Below are 18360 nucleotides of genomic sequence, written 5' to 3' on the forward strand. Positions count from 1 at the left end.
CACTGCTATTCCACAGACACTATTGAGACTCAACTACTTGTGAAAGAATTCGTCCAGGGAAGTACTGCCTCCTTTCCTATTTCTGCCACCAAGCAGTAATGTGAGCGTTATGGCGTTCCGGTTTTGAAGGGTAAAGGTGTTGGTGAAATTACAGGTACATGGAACTTGTCAACTTATGTCTCAGGATGTCGGGCGTAGTGGCAGTGCCCCTCACATCTTTCCCGTACCCCGTGGAACCGGAACGTTATACTGCTCACATTACCGCTTGGCGGTAGAAATAGGTAAAGTGGCAGTACTTCCCTGGACGAACTTTTTCACAAGGAGCTCTACGGCTACAAAAAATCATACTCCCATAATCGAAGTACGGGATGTTGATGTAATACTAACATGTTAATACTGCGATGAATACCTCATTTAAAAAAAAATATATTAAGCAACTAGTTGGCACATCTAAGTATTTTAGTAGCAGTAGAGCTCCTTGTGAAAGAGTTCGTCCAAGGAAGTACTGCCTTAACTACCTTACCTATTTTTGTCGCCAAGCAGTAATATCAGCCTTACTGTTTTCCAGTTTTGAAGGTACCGGGCGCAGTGGCACTGCCCCTCAGTTCGTTGCGATTTAAAACTCTGAGTGACACTGCAACTGCTATGGACAGGCGTGTAGCTCACCATCAGGCGCACGACTTGATTGTCCCATCACTTGATATTACTAAAAAAAACTAAAATCATAATATGACAAGCCTACGCTCCGAGCGACATGAAGGCACTGACGTACTGAAAAAACGGGACTGGGACGGACTTCGTAGCTTATGTTTTCTTTTTATTATACATTGCTATAACACACGTGGCATTTGGCCGCGCCAGAGTTTCGTTCACAGTTTCGTAGCTTGTGTGCTTCACCATCGTCGTAAATTTAATACACTGAAATTGAAAAGTCAAAATTTGATTTGGTGAAATAATCATTATAATCAAAAAACATTAAAGCGAGGTGTTTTGACGCGAGCCTACATTTTAGGTGAGGTGTGGGGGACCGCCCCTCACGTCCCGCAACCCACGTGCTGAAAATTAATATGAATAAAATAAGAACAGGCGGAGGAAATGTGACACAGATCCGACGTCGACAAGCGCCCGATGGCGACTGACGGGGCCACGTGCGGCGCGGCGCGTCTTTAAACCTCTGTAAACCTATATTAATACAGGGATTCAGTTGTAAACCAAAATTTAGCAAATTTTCTGTAGTACTTAAAGAGAATCTCCCTTTTATATCTCCATTTGAAAAATATGTACTAGCTAGATATTTAATTCATAAATAATTCTTTTAAGACTTTTATTTTACCCTGTTTTTAAGATTTTGTATGATCGGGTGAAGTACATCCATCCTATCATGTAATAAATTAGCACATTCTTTAGACAACATCCTTAGGTGTATCGTACATTTATTGTAAGATGAAACCATTTGATCTAGCAAAACAGTATATCCCGCTTCTCCTCCGGTGACTCACCTGCAGAATTAGAGCATTCTAGTGCATTAAAAAACTTTTCAACAATACTAGACACTATGAATTTGATTTATTCTGTAGAAATGTAGACACGATCATGTCCTACCAAACGTCCTTCACTTTGACCCAACACGTGACTGACGGTGATACCCTACTTTTGTAAATTTGTTTAGTATTTTTGTTTTTGTTCGTATTATTTGTTTCATTTCTCAATACTTTTTGTGTAATTGTCTTATTTATAAATTTTTCCGTATCTTTTTTTTTTCTTAACTATTGTAAGTAATCTGTGAATTTCTTAAAAAATGTAAAAAAAATAGATAAGTCCATTTTGCCCAAATGGACTGCAATTTCACTATGTACAAATATTGACGCAGGTAATTGTACTGTTATTGTATATAATTTTCAGGATAAAGCAGCTGGGAAGCCGGACTCCGCTAGTGGCATTGCTGTGACGTCAGCAACACTCGTTCTAGCCGTTACTATTGCTCTTCTCAACTAATTTCTACGTATAAGTATATAAATACATAGAGGGCCTATTAGTACTTTTGTACAACAAAACATGGGATCAATTCTGTTTTGCGTGTTAAACTAAATTGAGTTTTTAAACTAATTATGTTTTGTCCATACTAACTTAAGTTATTGTCGACGTCAAAGTAATTCTTTATTATTGTATAAATTGTACTTGATTTAATTTTATTGTCACTAGTTACAGTTTTCTTAACACAGCTAGACTTCTTATTATCCCGATATTCCGGACCTTGACTTAGCCGAGTATTCAACCCGTGAACATGGAACGCGAAAACGTTAAAATCCTGCTGTATAAAAAAGTAAAACTGGTGATAATAATTTAGTGAAAAACTACGAAAATCAAAACATTTAGATTTATGTGATGCAGTCAGGAATGCGTATCAGAATTAATCCCACAAATCGTGGGCTCTCAAATGCACGTCAACTTGTGGCTATGGGAATTTTATTATTGGGTATTTTTTGTAAATTATTTATAGAAGTTTTTTGTTAGTCAAACCCGGTCCGGTGTGGGTTGATAATTTTAATGCAGTTCAATATGTCTTTATAAGTTTTCCTTGGAAGAATGTTATGAATGAATCATATGCGCTCAAAATAGTCCTTGTACTTTAAGATGGCCAGCTGTAAACATTCCTTACTATTAAGTAACTATTTATTTTAAAGCCCACTTTAGGTGACATAAAGAAGAAAGCTTTATTGCGTTATAGTACGTACAGTTATTTTATTTGATATCTACCGCAATGGCAACGGAAAGGCAGCTTATGGGACACTGATACCTCTAATAAATGAGCTCGTGAATAATTTTTAATAATATCTATAGCCTAACTTAGAAGTAAAAATATTTTGTAAACTTAAAACAAATTAGCAATCTTAAAATTGTAGTTATTCTGTAGTCATAAGCTATATGTGTGCGTATTATGGAAATTTCACTCCGAAAATAATATTTTGTATTACTTCCGATGCAATAGAGAATAGAATGGCTTGGCACTCAACTACTGTTTGACTTTTGTTTATCAATGTTTATCTTTTGAGTGCTTATGTAGAGTACACACACATTTATGAACCGTGTTTATCGAAATATTTGGGTGTGAGTAGATTTAGCTAAACTTCAAGGTACAAGGTATATATGTGATACCAAATTTATATTATTGTATTTTGTTCTATGTATTTTGATGTGTAACAAGCCTTTATTTTACTGCGACAGTGTATTTAGAAGAACACGTTTGTAATTGTAAGTGAAAATATTGTTTTTTTTTTTTTGGCGTTTTTGTAATCATACCTGGATATCATAAGGTGTTTTCGGCTTTACGTATATATTACTTGAAGTTTAGGTAAATAAAGTTTAACCATACAGATATCTGTTTAAAAGTTTCAGTGTCAATTATTGATCACATTGACCTACTAACTAATCAATGATTTGGTCAATCCTGATAGGTCAACGGTGCCAATCTATAAATCGACTCCTACGTAATCTATCGTAGGCCATAAAAATAGGTACATTTTTTTTTCATAAATAACTCTTATTATACTTAGCAGTAAAAACAATTCCATTGCAATACCTCGAAGCTCATGTGTAATGCTCATTTTAGTCCTTTCAATACATTACGTTCTCTAGTAACGTTGTAGATTTGGGCTTACGACTCTTTACGTAGGAGGGATAGAAATAATAGTTTACTCCAGTGCCAAGAAATAACAAACTCGAATGCAGGTTATTCTTAGTTAATCCGTGACTTCTAAAGACGACATTTCGACGCTTAAATGCTAAACGGCCGCATGTCAAAAGTCACTTTTTTACAGGAGTGGCGATCAGAGTTTTCGACCTCCTTTTTTAACATTTTAATATTGTTTTATTTTTAAATACCCATATATTTATACTCAAAAGATGCGTATTTTAAGGCTCTATAAATTTGTAAACACAGACACAACTCAACATAAAGACTGTTTAGCTTGAAAGTTAGCCACGAAAGTGCAGAATCCCGAACAGGCATTTGCGTCATTTTAAAGTAAAGCATTTAAGCGATAATTTGTAAAATTAAGCAACTCAAAATGTATTACTTAAAGTAAAAATTAATTCCTTTAAAAACTACAAAGACCTGCCATTTTTTGTCGAGTGTGTGGTAATTTAATTGGGTATTATTATTATTTATTTATTGAGCATTGACTATAGGGCCATCAGCCATCAAACAGGTAACAAATAGTTATGAAACGCAAAACATATTAATGCTCAAAGTTAAAATTTAATTTATGTGAAAACTGTTACTACAAAATCCGCCATTTTTTTTTGGTCATCTAAACAAATGATGATGACTTTTTAATTTCACACGTTAAACAAACATGAAAAATAGAAAAGAAGAAGAATTATGCAATATAATATAGCATTGTCTCTGTCTAAAAATTCGTACTATTTCCTCAACCGGAAACTTATGAATTACCATCAACCAATAGGCCGTTAACAATGCAAAAAATTGTTGTTTGCGTTAAAAACTGTTTACATTTCCAGCTCAGGTTTGTACGAGTATGGGAAATAGGTAAAATTTTATTTTTCGCCGTAGAACAAAAACTGCACATTGAGTGACAGGTATTAAGATCAAGAGTTTTCGTTATTTCAAAAATACCCTATAGACAATAATCCTGCAACTTGAGTCGCCGGTATACAACAAAATTCCTACTATGTAGGTTTTGGGCCCAGAAAAACGCGTGAGGCACCATTCTAATTACCTATAAACATAATTAACTTTTTAATGAAACTAAACAAAAATGCGTAGTCTCCATTAAAAACCAATTAGATTGTACATTCGTTAATGCGAATTACTGAGCTTATAACAGAGTATACTCAAATAAGTGACTTGACGTCACGTATCCAACAGGTCAGCCAAAAGGTTGTATAAAAGAGTTGTGTAAAAGATGTATTTCAAACTTAATTATGGATTTAGTAGATTAGAGAATGTTGTACATTTTACGGCTTCAGCACACAGACGTGTTGTTTTTTATGAATTATTGGTTAGTTTCATATACGAATATTGCATTGCAGTTTATTATATGATACTGGTAACAAACAGTTTCTGCATAAAAGAAAAACTTTCGAAAATTCATAAATTTATCTATCAACGTATACAAAGCCATAATATGTAAAGTGCTCACAATATTGCAGGGCTATATTATAATAAATTCACCAAAACTTTAAAATTTTTGTACTATTTGACGCATTTTACACCTGTATTTAATAATATTAATATAACACAGATGGTATTTGACAGTAAGTTCAAACATACAATCGTCCTCCCCGAGAACCCCTACTCCTGCTCCTGCGTTTTGCATCGGACTGGTATTTATTTACGCTACCGCTTTAATTGGGACTTTTATCCCATTTGTTACCATTGGCAACTACTGGGATTTTTTAAATTCCATTTGTCACCATTTGCAACAACTAAGGTTTTTTATCCAATTTGTCACCACTAACATTTGGATTGTTCACAATTTCTCGCCAAATTTTGATAAATTTATTAAAAGTCATGGAACAAAAGTTGTTGTTTATGATATTAGTAATTCAGCCCTGTGAGGTTGTTAGTATGTTACAAATAACTCTGTATATAAAAATGTATTTAGGATTTTCTCTGATCTACTGAACTTTGTAGCATAAGTTTTAGATAGCGATTGTTTTCGTACGTAAATTCAATGCAAATCCTAAGGGTGAATGACCATGTCGCTATTAAGTAGTTGCTGTCCAAAAATGTTATAAGTAGTAATTAATAATCAACCACGTCGTCGAACTCTTGTCCATTCTTAGAAATAAATAGGAAGTATAATATTAAATGGCACCGAGTGCAGGATTCATGACAATACCTACAGAAATTAAACTTGCTAAGTCCGAATGCAACAAAAGTAGACTGGACTTATTTTCCTAACCAATCTGCAACGAATATGTACTTCTATAAATACTGACTATGCATCTTGTACCCCAATAAGAAAACATATTTTAACATTTTGGTAAACAATTTATATTTTATACAAAAGTAAGATTTTATTTATATTTTGATAGGATGTTATTAAAACCAATTTTTGTACTTTCATTTTATTTTTTTATTTCTATACGTTGTTTGTGGTTTTGTTCTTTTTAATTTTAGGTTTAAGTAAAGTTACACTTTTGGGAACTAAAATTATTCCAAAGTGATGCTCTGTCAGTCGAACTACTGGTAGATCATTGTTTTAGTTTATGTTGAAACAGGAAAATTACATATAAAAACTGGACTTAAAAGACCAGTGTAAAGATGGCATTTGCTTTAGGATCGTCAAAGAAACTAATATAGAGTGCATAATTGTTGACTCGATAGAAATGCTGGCTTAAGGTCAGTTTCAAATTAGACGCTTATATGTAGAAGCGCTGCAGTGACATTTTCAGACAATATTTAGAAGCGCAATTGCAGCGCCACCGTCGTGACAGACGCGCGCCACTTTTGCAGTCACAATTAGTGAACTAAAAATTACTAAAGCGCTACTGATGCGCAGCTGCTGCATCACAGTCGCGCCACTGCCGCGTCAATTCAGTTTCTACAATTCTACAAGTGTCTAATTTGAAGACGGGCGTCTTCAAATTAAATTAGAAGCTTATCGCGAAAAGCCAAAAAAATCCAAAAGAAAATAATAATGTCGAAATAGTTTACTCGAAAGTGTATGCGACAGAATTAAGACTATGGTTTTATATTTCTCTTAAAGACAGAAATTTTGTATCTAAGCAAAGAGGTAATTATGATCATATCAAAGATATCCCTTTATCTCTTAAAGAAAATGCCGTCATTAGGTAAAATATCAATAGAATCATATCATGGGTTAACATTGAGTTGTAATTATAAAGTCAGATATGCTTCCAAGTAATTAATGCGTATATAATATTGTTGTTATTTTCGTGGTATACTCTTAAACATACTGGTAATATCAAACGGTACTTTTTCGGAAAATACCCAGATACAATATTTATATTATCATGACATTTACGATTATTGTTCCCGCTACTACAAAGCATTATGTGATTCCGCTAGCTATTAAGAATGTTGCGATGCTATCTATTAATAGTTGTTGCATAATAATTGTGATTCGTAAAATGTAGGTGTCTTTTTTGAAGAAAATAAATGTGAATAGATGTGAATGATTTGTTGCAGTTTTATTCAAACCTAGTTATTGTCTCCCTTGTTGTCATTATGCAGACGCAAGTTTAATTAAATTATCAGTAAGAAAAAGGTAAATTTGATTGCATTTTATATTAATTGTAGTACAAATAGACCCGTATAAGTTTTCTCTTTTTGCTTAATGGCGGTGCCGTTTTTTACTTTGCCAGTTTTCCACTTAGTAATGGAAAGAAACTTATTCAATAAGTATTATGGGAGTACAACGCCAGCAAATACAAGCTGCCCCTGTCTATATTTAGTATAGACTAACATATCGACGCTTGAAACCAATCTTGTATCTCGAAAATATCACTTTTTTTTACATAATATTTGGAATTAAAAAAAAAATATATAAAGTAGTGATCGTGATGCTATGACGGTATTTATCATTCTACGATGTCGATAATTAACGAAACAAGAAAATGCTGTAAATACAACTTTACAAATTCTATTGCGAACAAGATTGCTTTACTAGAATTTATTTGGTCTGTGATTGCTTCTAGCGTATAAATGTAGACACACACACTTCCCAGTTATCACCTAAGTCTACTCTCAGCGCGTAATTTATGTGTTATCGGTGAAGTAAAATGAGATGATCTCTTTATGATGTTTAAAATTACATCAGCAATGATGTAATTTTAAATGTTTACAGAACGAAAAAGACGGATGTTTTGAATTTGATTTGGGTTTGTTTCAATCACAGACACAAAATGCCCTCAAAAAGTTTAGGAAAATAAAACGCAAAATCAAAATAATATCTGTATTTCAATTTGTTGACTGTAGTTAAACTTATTGCGTTTGATGGCACCACTGCATAGCTCAAAACTCTTCACTTAACTAGTGGTTTGTTCATTTAATTTTTCTGCAATACAACAAGAGTTTTTATAAATTGCATTCTCATTTAATGCCTGTATCATATAAGATAGCCATAATAGATACCTTTAAATAACTATCAAACCATTATAATATTATGAAATAAAAGAAATTGAATAAACAGAACGCGCTATTTTTAAGCAATTAAACACAAAATCATATTTTACATTCACTTATTAACAAATACTATAAAACTTATTTAGCAACAAATTTTGGACACACACTTGGTTAAAACAAATTAGTAACAAATTTAGAAACACTCTTGGTAAACCTTTATGATTAGTGATGCCTAGTGTATGTACCCTTATGCTTTATTTGTTATGTCTGTAGGTAATTACTTACCTTGGGACAGGGCGAGGTGTTTCTGATGTACTTGAAGAGCGACTCTGCCATATTACCAGGGGTAGGCGTATCGCACTTTTCTAGCTCCGTCACCATACATGAAGTCAGCTCGTCATATTTGTGGCACTGCGTCTGTGACACATTATATATTGCATTGAAGGGCCTAACTTTACATTATATGATTTCATATTAAAAGCGAACACTGCATATAAGTTAAACAATGTTCGATCTGGTACAATAACATTTGATTTCTTATCAGTAATAATAGTACAAATAACTGTAGGCGTGATTATATACATACCTAGAAAAGATACTTACGTCCAAACTCATAGCCTTAGCCTCTTCTACAGTGGAAACGGAGTCCTTCAATTTTTGTCCACAATCACGGAGTTCCGCTATCTTTGACTGCAAGCATGCTGGACCGCCCTCAGCGTAGAACACTGTAAATATTTTCAAATCGTAAACCATATTATATGAGTAACTTACCTGACTCACACAAACATTTGCAGCAACGTGTTAGACGTTGTCTATAACAGACTTAAAAGTTACGTTATGATCGTTAAATAGTGGCGCTCGTATTGAAATTGCAAATCAAAAAGAAAGTTGCCGAACTTATTATGTATAAGTACTAACGAGCAATCCTGTCGCCATCTTTGTAGCAGATAAACTCGAGTAGCTGCGAAGTGCCGTTTTTAATGTCTCCGATGTGACTGCGTATCGCGGAGTCCATACACGGCTTGACGCCTTCCAACATCGTGTACAAGCAGTTCTTCAGCTGAGGTGTTTTCTCGCAGTACCTGATGTGTAACGTAATTAATGACAACAAAAATTTTTGCTTACTAAAGTAATTACGCATTTTTTCAAAAACAAAAAACAAATTGCATTCAGCGAACTAGGCTAAATAATAATAACCTACGCGTCTCTGACTTTCCGGCTGACTGGATTATTGCCGGGGAATACCGCTTCTCCCGTATAAAAATTTTAAATTGATCTTTTAGACCATGGGACAAGCGAGAGTCTAAAATGGATAATAATAATAATTATTTATTTCAGATAATTGCAAATTCAGAATCCCATTGTAAAGCGACAACACTGTCGCTTTGAAACTGAACAGGTAATATTAATATAATATTTGAGATAATATCTATGGATAATAAATACTATGTTAGTTGTCATGTGCGACATTTTTTAGAGTTGTTTGTTATTTCCAGGACAAAGTTGTAAGTATTATTTTATTTCAGAGTTGCAATAGCGTTAAGTAATTTAGTTATTATTGCAATGTTTGTTCTGATCTGTGTACATCATCGTATATTGTATAATTTAAAATAATATTTTTTTATTGTATAATTTAAAAAGACAAGTAGATAATAAAGAACAACGCTAACTTACTTTTTAAAAACTTCGTCAAGTTCGCCATTCGGCATGGCTTTTTTGATCTCGTCGGTTATGGTTTCAATGTCAATCAATCCTTTCAAGCAATCGCCAAATGCCGTAATGGCTGCCTGTTGAAAATACAATTAGTACTCTATAAAAACAAATTTAATTTAAATCGGTAAGCTAATATCGTACCTCTAGCATAATAAAGGCCGTTAGCAAATGATTTTTCTTGAGAGAGATTCTGCGGTAGAAATTAGTCGATAACTTTTTAGGACAGATAAAATTTAATATACCTCTACATAATTTGAGATTAAAAAAGTTGAGCAGCAGTAGAGTTCGTTGTGAAAGAGTTCGTCCAGGGAAGTAAGTACTGCCAACTTACCTATTTCTGTAGCAATTACCAAGCTGTAATGTTAGCATACATACATTCAGGGTCACTTGACGATTCCACAAGCGATCGTTAATTTCACTTTAGTAGCAGTAGAGCTCCTTGTGAAAAAGTTCGTCCAGGGAAGTAAGTACTGCCATCTTACCTATTTCTGCCGCTAAGCAGTAATGTCAGCATTACAGTGTTCCGATTTTGAAAGGTAAGGGTGCTGGGGAAATACAGGCACATGTTTAGGACCTAAAGGACCCTCTGTACCTTGTCTTTCGCCTTATCATGGTTTGTTTCGGTGTTACTTTGAAGTACATTTTTAGCGCCCACTTACACGATTCGAAAGATTTCGCGCAGCCGCCGCGCGGCGACCGCCCCGTTACCACGCTTTCACGTACATTAATAGTGAATCTGAATTCTATTTACTAGGCAACAACATTTAAATTCCTCTGAATAATATAACCGCGCGGTCGCCACGTGGACCAAAGACAAGCCAGTCTCGCCCGCGCGTCCGGGATGCTTATTTAATTTAAAACGTAAAAAGCTAAAAAAAACATAAGAGCGTACTTTGCCATGACACTTCATGACAGTTAGATGCACGCGGTCGCTGTGCGGTGGCCTTAGACTATTTCCTTTATTTTTTTCCATCCTCTAAGGCGGTGGCAAACGCAGTCTCCGCACGGTGTGAGCGCAATGAAATTCGTGTTGAATAAATGCGTCCTTATAGTATTGTTTTTTTTTATAACTACAATTTTTAGAAGACAAACATTTGCGCGACTTTTACCTACTTATAATCCTCAAGAGTGGGGAATATGTGCTTTAACAACCAATAGCATTACGTTATTTTGCTGCACGCGCCGCTTAGTCGAAATTAAAATGTATTGGTTGTTGAAACTGAAATCTTCTCCGTTCGCCTTAATAATTGTGTGTGGTTTGATTATAATACATGCCTTAACGTCTTGTAAATGTTCTGAAGCGCCATTCTTAGTGCAGTAGTTGCTTAGCATGGTGTCGTACTGCGCTTGGTCGTTTGGTATCTGCACCTCGGCATAAGCACCTGCAAAATTGGATAATACACGGGATTGAACAAACGTAAAAATACTTTGTAACACATCATATGCCTAATATGTACACTAGCCGGGTCTTGGATAAAATATTGTAAATCCTTTGATATCGCTGTTTGTATCATAATCATCAACCCAATTTATATGTCCCAATGCTGAGCACAGGTCTCCTCTCAGGCGAGGGTTTAGGTCATAGTTCGCCATGCTGCCCAATGCGGGTTGGGTACTTCATACATTTTCCGAGTGTTCTTCATACATTTTGCAAGTTTCATCACGATGTTTTCCTTCACCGAACCGATCGCTGTTTGTATACTATCCTCCCGTTCACACGGCATTGCAATGCACGTTTTTTGCAGTATTCGATGTGCCTTTGTATGTGTGTGCGTTTTTTTGCAGAACGAACACCGTGTGAACGGTTCTATATCTAATGTATGCGCCACTGTTATTTCATTTATTATACTGCAAAAACTGTACAGTGCCGTGTGAACGGGAGTTAGGAAAAAAATAGTAGGCACTCTTAAAAAGTAACCATAAAGTAAGAAATGAAACTATTTTTCCGGATTTAAATAGTGTATATTTGTTTTTTCAAACAAACCAACGTTTCGGGCCTTCACAAGTGCCTTGGTCACGGTTGGTACAGAGGGACCGAAACGTTGGTTTGTTTGAAAAAACAAATATAATAGGTACGCGATTTAAACCCGCAAAATAATTTCATTTCTTATGTGTAACAATCGCGAAAAGCTAAGAACTCGATAATCATAAACTAGTCTATTTGTAAGGTCATCGTCTTCAACCCATCATACGTCACACTACTGGGTATGGGTCTCCTCCTTCCTCCTTAGGCGAGGATTTACGTCATTATACGCTACGCTGACCTAATGCGAGTTGGAAACTTTGCTCGTTTTCCAACATTGTGAAGAAGAAAATATAGAGAAGTATTACTACTAAGCATTTAAAAATGTATGTAGAGTCAAGTGGGGTAACAGGAACATTGGGGGAAGAGGGTCTTCAAGCCTTAATTCATAACCTAAAGAGTTTAGCACTATAGTCTCTCAGTCGATAAAACAGACAAACAAAATTGTTTCAACGATTTTAAAGAGATGTCGCTACGATGCTCTAAATTCAAAAGACGGAAAAGACAAATTTGACAATTGCGAAATCTTGAGAATACGAGGTATTATTATAATTATTATTAGGGTGGCTTCATTCGGGGCCTATCTGGCCTCTCATCACTGCGACCATTGACTGATCTATTGTGACCCCTAATTACAGATCGGAGCCAAGGCTGACAGCATTAAATAGCTGAAGGAGTTTCGTGGTGTTGAGGCCTTATATTCTCTGCGTGTGGCAAGGCAAGTTTAGTGAATATCAAAATTGTTACAAGACCTATCTGTTCTGCCTTTAGCTCAAAACATTTGACTCTAAATAAAGTATACTCGCTTTACCCCACTATAATTTAGAAATAAAGCACATCATAAGCACATGCCGCAACAGAAAGAACAATGGCAAACTCCCATATACATTTTTGTTGCCACAATTTGTGTGCGTCTGTTTATGAAAAATATGTGAAAATATAGAGTTTAAATTCCTAAAATTTGGTTTACTATTTTGTGAAGTATGGAATTAAAGATATTCCTGTTTGAAGTTTTGGAGATTATGTTTTACATAAATTGAATACAATGTCTGTCGGTGTATCAAAATCACATCAAAATAAAATACAGAAATCATAAACAGAGTTAATAGAAGCTGAATGGTACCGTGGGTTTGTGACGTGATGAAAGTTCAGAGGAAATTATTTTTTATAATGTCATTTTATTTATAATTTTTTTGTGAGACGTGCCATCTACTATCCCCGATATCGGGAACTTTTTTGTCCGTTTTACCACTTTTTCGCCTGGCATATTTCGAGAAGGAATTATCTACTTTATTTTTTATAATAAAGTAATTAATGTTTTATTGCAAATCGGTCGAATCAGTACATTTGATATTACGTGAACTCACTAAATGTGGACATCTATACGTGCGTAGGTACTAAAAATCTTTTTTTGGCGGCTATGTCGCTCAACCAGAGAACAAAAAGTAAAGAGTACGGACACTCTCCGCCCCTCACTAGCGTTAGATACCGCACCACGCCCCACACATTGCCGGTCACATTGACTGAACGACAACATGGCTGCCGGCGAGCCGTTTTCGTGCGAAGACGGCTTTGATATTGGAATATAGTTTTCATTTATTCATTACGAAATTTGTACGTTAATATAAAATGAATTGTGCTGTTTACGGCTGTTTATCATCATTTTCCGAAAGATGAAACGAAGTAAGTAAAAAACTTATGTCTGAGACTCATTCAGTTAAGAATGGTTAAAAAGAATTAACTACAATGACACTGAAAATTTTATATCAGTTTTTAAGTAATATAAATATAATTAAGACGCCAGCTATTATAATTCAGATTTATGTATTATTGTAATTTATTGTTATTGAACAAAATATGTTGACTAACCGTTATGCTATAATCACCAATTTAGATACCTAAGACACAAGTAAACAATTTTACTTAGTTTAGGTATCACCTAGATTAATTTGCACTACTAACCTTAATTAAAATAATGTAAACATAAAATAATTTCATTGTTTGCGACAATTTGGCGCATATATGTAAATAATAGGTTATTTAATAAGATTTATGTATGTATTTAGGTTAATATTTTATACAGAAATAAATTTATCTTTATCTTTATCTTTATCTTTAGTTATTGTTTTCTTCATTTATTTACTGCAGAGTAATATAGGTATGTATAAGAAATACAGGTTTATTATATCAATATAATGAGGCGCCATGACTTCATAAGCTAGTAGACAAAGGTTCTCGAATTTTCAATTCATATTGCCATGACACGACTACCCATCCCATGACAGTGGCAGTGCTACTCAGAGCTTCAAATCGCAATGATCTGAGGGACACTGCCACTGCGTCTGTTACACTGAGACATAAGTTGTCAGGGCCCATCTGCCTATAATTTCACCAGCATCCTTACCCTTCAAAACCGAACGCAATAATGCGAGCAATACTGTTTGGTGGCAGAAATAGGTAGGGTGGCAGTAGCTACTACTAAAAATGTACAATATACTCTTATTACTTATATACCGTAGTTAGACACTGAAGTAAATAATGATAGTTGTTACTAAACAGATACCTAGATGTTTGTTACCTAAACACAGAGTTAAGAACATCGTATAAACTGTTTATCAAATAACAATTCTCGTAACCTTTAAGCAAATCAACATATCCATTAAAATTTTCCATTGCCGATATTGATGAGTATAATTGGGAACGACAAATAAAGACATATTAACCCTTGTCTAAGTAGTAAATGGCGGATTGTTGCATTTTGCATTTTTATTTTAACAAAAATTTTATTAATTCCGCTTTTATTATAAAAAAACGTTTATTACACTTCTTTTTAGGTACAATGTTTTTGACTTATTTCATAATTTAAAATTACGTTTTTAGTGCATTCCATTGCATTGTTGCTGTCATGATGTCTATTGTTTATTTATTTATTACCATTTAGAATAAACCATTGGTTGACGTTCAATAACCCTTTAACATTCAAACTCCTCATACAGATGATTTAACTGATTGTAAATTTTGTCGTTCGTCAGCCGGAATGATAGAGCGGTTGAAGCCACATCATAAGTACTTTTATTATATGAAAGTCATAAAAATAATACGAACTAGGTACATAAAGCAAATTATGTACACGATACATTTTATAACTTCTATTTAAGCAAAAAAGTTATCGACTAGTTTCTATCCGATTCCGGTCCGGTTCAATGACTCAAATGAGAACATAAAACAATACCTATTAAGCGTTTTTGGTACTAAATAGATACATCATGCAGCGTGTAGGTTACGCGCCAGTAAAAAACTTCAAAACATTGTACAATATACTTTATATGAGAGTAATAAAGTACAGCTAATCTTTCAGATGAACGATAATACAGTTGGCTTAATTGATTCAGATTCAGATTCAGATTCAGATTCATTTATTTCTCAAATATAACATTACAGTATAAATTGCACTACATGTCAAAGTATAAGAAATTATATTGAGATCGTCAGACAAAAAGGAAAATTATGAGAAAAGCGCACAATAATTAGAAAATTAACAATTCATTATATAATATTGTTGTCATTAAATTATATATCAAATATCATTCTCCATCAAGGATCGTCATAAGTTGATAACAATTATACAAGAGTATGTTAATGCGGTAAAAATTACAATAAAAATATAGAAAATACTGAATTCGTTACAATTTAAAGTCCATAAATTCTTGAATCTTGAAATTATTGAAAATACTATTATGGTATAAAAAAGGTTAACATGGGCTTGGGCCCAAACATGTAGGCTATGTTAAATTTCATCTAGTCTTATGTGTTTAGGTATATACTAGGGTATATAAAACCCTGAATTTTGTGTGGTTAATATTAACAACTTTTAATAAAAAGTATAATATACCTAATGTATACACCTTGGTGCGTGTAAAAGTGATACCGAGATACTAAGGAGCATTCATGGTGAACACTAAATCAAGCAAGAGCACTTTACACCTTAGGATCATAATAATAGTCATGAATAGAAATATAATACTAAGAAAGAAACGATACCACCCCAGTTCGAATTCAAATTTTTCCCGTACTGAATCGGTTCTATAGCTCTGGTCGAGCGGCAGAGACACTGGTTTTATTTCAAAATTTATTTTTTTACAAACGAAATTAATACCATTTGAAAAATGTATATCGTATAGTGTACGTGTTCTATTTAGTTCAGTTGATATTTAAAAAAATCATTGGTATATAATATAAAGTACCTATCGAAAACAGCGGTTTTCTCGTAAAATTTCGAGGTTAGTTTACGTTTGTTTTCTATCGTGAAAATTTTTAGGAATCGTGTTTTCACACCGTATACTAATCATCCTCTATTATATCTCTCTAGTATATTGTCAATTTTACTATATATTTTTTTCAAACTGATTGATTGAGCCATTTGAGTTTGCATCGACTCTTAAACAAATCAAGTATCACACTTGAAATGGATAAATGATTATGACCCATTCGTAAGACAGATTGCCCTGAGTATGTATATAAAGAGTTATGTAGTCGAAGATCATTATATGAATTGAGCTGACAATGTAAATTGGTAAATAGCCGGTGCACAGGAAGAGGGGTATGCATTGAGGGCTTCGAGTTGTGATGGACAAGAAGTTGTTGAACCTTTATACACTACTTTTAATACATGGTACACGAAATCTACAAATAGATCATGATAATTCGTACAGTAAATTTGTTGATTAACAAAATGACGCAGATTAAAGATATAAATGGTTAACTTACATATGATACAAGCATTACAGTGTACGCCACTGACACGATAAGAAGAAGAACACACGTATTAAAATTAATGACTATGATAATCACAGAGATAGTTTGCATTTAAAAAAAGCCATATGTAAAATGATTATTAGAGTCAGACATATCTGTTTATGATTAACTGCGACTTCATATGCACAGAATAAGTACTAGGAGTACCCTATAGTTTTATATAAATTTTCATAGCTTTATTGGTTCATGATACCAACTTTCAGCTCCTATTTCACCATGTTTAAGATTTAGTTTTGCGACAAAAAGTAGCCTACGTCCTTTTGCTAGGTCATATCTCTATATCAAAACTCGTCAATATTTGTTCAACAGTTTAGGTGAAAGACAGAGTTACTATCGCATTTATATTATTAGTACCTAATTAATACTGAAGTATCGTCGCTTAAAGCAATACAAGAAGTATCATTTTAAAATTCAAAAACGAGAGACTGTAAAGACTGGAACTTGGTACAATGCTCATCAATATTTACGATTAGATACAACGATTAGAAAACTATAATATACTAACATCTGATTGGAAGGAACCTCTATTTTCACGTAAATGTAGTATGTAATTTTTCCGAGTTGCATCTTTACATAAAAACATCGTCTTAAAATAACAAAAACTTCTTAGCGAAACTACCATTAAAGTAACCCGATAAGTAACTGAACTTCTCGGCATTCAAAAGACAATGTTACATACCAACTGCCAATAGTGCGATGAACAATGTCTTCCAAATCATTTTGCAGTTTTAACAATCGTTTGAGACGGACTCGTTGTTCCAGGGTCGTACGGCCAACTGAAGTTCTCCAATCTTTAAGTCACATTATATAGAGTCGCGTCGAATATCTGTTTGTACGGTGCCGACCCGTCAGAGATGAGTATTCTGGAAGCGATAGATGAAAAGTTAAATAGCTGCGCTTGTTGTAGCTGTGTGTGTTGATTTTTTTTTTCACATCCAGTTAATTTTATAAGCTCCCTCTGAGTCCATTTTTATTAACATGGCATTCAGCAAAGTACTTAACGCCTGAATCTTTTGATTATATGGAAATTTGTTCAGTTTGATTGTGTCAGTGCCGCGTCAAGAATGTGAAAATCAAAATACTGGATTTCATATGCAATACAACAAAAGAAATCAAATATTAAATATATAAAAATAAACTGGTTTAATGGGTTTATTGTCACCCAGCTTTAGAGGACCACGCATAGTGTGCATAGCCATCACTGATATTCTGTCATGACTCGTAAGGGTTAAGAACACACTAAACATAAATAGAACACACACACCTAAAAGACAATACACAGACACACACACCAGCACATTAGCGGAAGTTAGTGAGAATAAAAAAATTGTCGATTTTAATTTTTTTCATTAATTGGTTTTAATTTCCTTATAACACAAGTTTGCCGACCGGTTCGCGATTTATTTTGATTTTTCGTAAATTTCGTAAAGTTTAATTAAAAAGGCTGAAACAATTCTTAAATTTTCAACCGTTTCTGTTTTGTCACAAAACCAAAAAAAAAAATCAATCAATTTAATCTCGATTTTTATGAAAAAAGGTTAAGGCTGTACCAGGCTATACTAAGTCAATGTTAAACGATTCTAAGTTAATTGCACCTTTGTATAAAATTCTTATTTATTTAAATATATTAGTGCATATGGACGTTAATAATTTATAATCTTTTTTTTGTACCGCTAAATGTAGAGATGTGTATGTA

At 33.9% G+C, this 18360-nt stretch overlaps 1 protein-coding gene across 1 annotated transcript; it reads right to left on the bottom strand.

Moving 5' to 3' along the window:
* Positions 1-7929: 7929 nt before the first annotated feature.
* Positions 7930-17474, bottom strand: LOC113240214 (27 kDa glycoprotein-like). The gene is made up of 7 exons (XM_026477463.1): positions 17344-17474; positions 11102-11208; positions 9788-9900; positions 9032-9195; positions 8717-8838; positions 8399-8530; positions 7930-8045 (listed from the first exon to the last, which is right to left on the bottom strand). The coding sequence occupies exons 1-7, from the start codon at positions 17381-17383 to the stop codon at positions 8037-8039; spliced, it is 687 nt and encodes a 228-aa protein (XP_026333248.1). The 5' UTR covers positions 17384-17474; the 3' UTR covers positions 7930-8036.
* Between the last annotated feature and the right edge of the window lie 886 nt (positions 17475-18360).

This window comes from Hyposmocoma kahamanoa, unplaced genomic scaffold, assembly GCF_003589595.1.
Source record: "Hyposmocoma kahamanoa isolate Upper Pololo Valley unplaced genomic scaffold, ASM358959v1 123529, whole genome shotgun sequence".
Classification (NCBI taxonomy): domain Eukaryota; kingdom Metazoa; phylum Arthropoda; class Insecta; order Lepidoptera; family Cosmopterigidae; genus Hyposmocoma; species Hyposmocoma kahamanoa.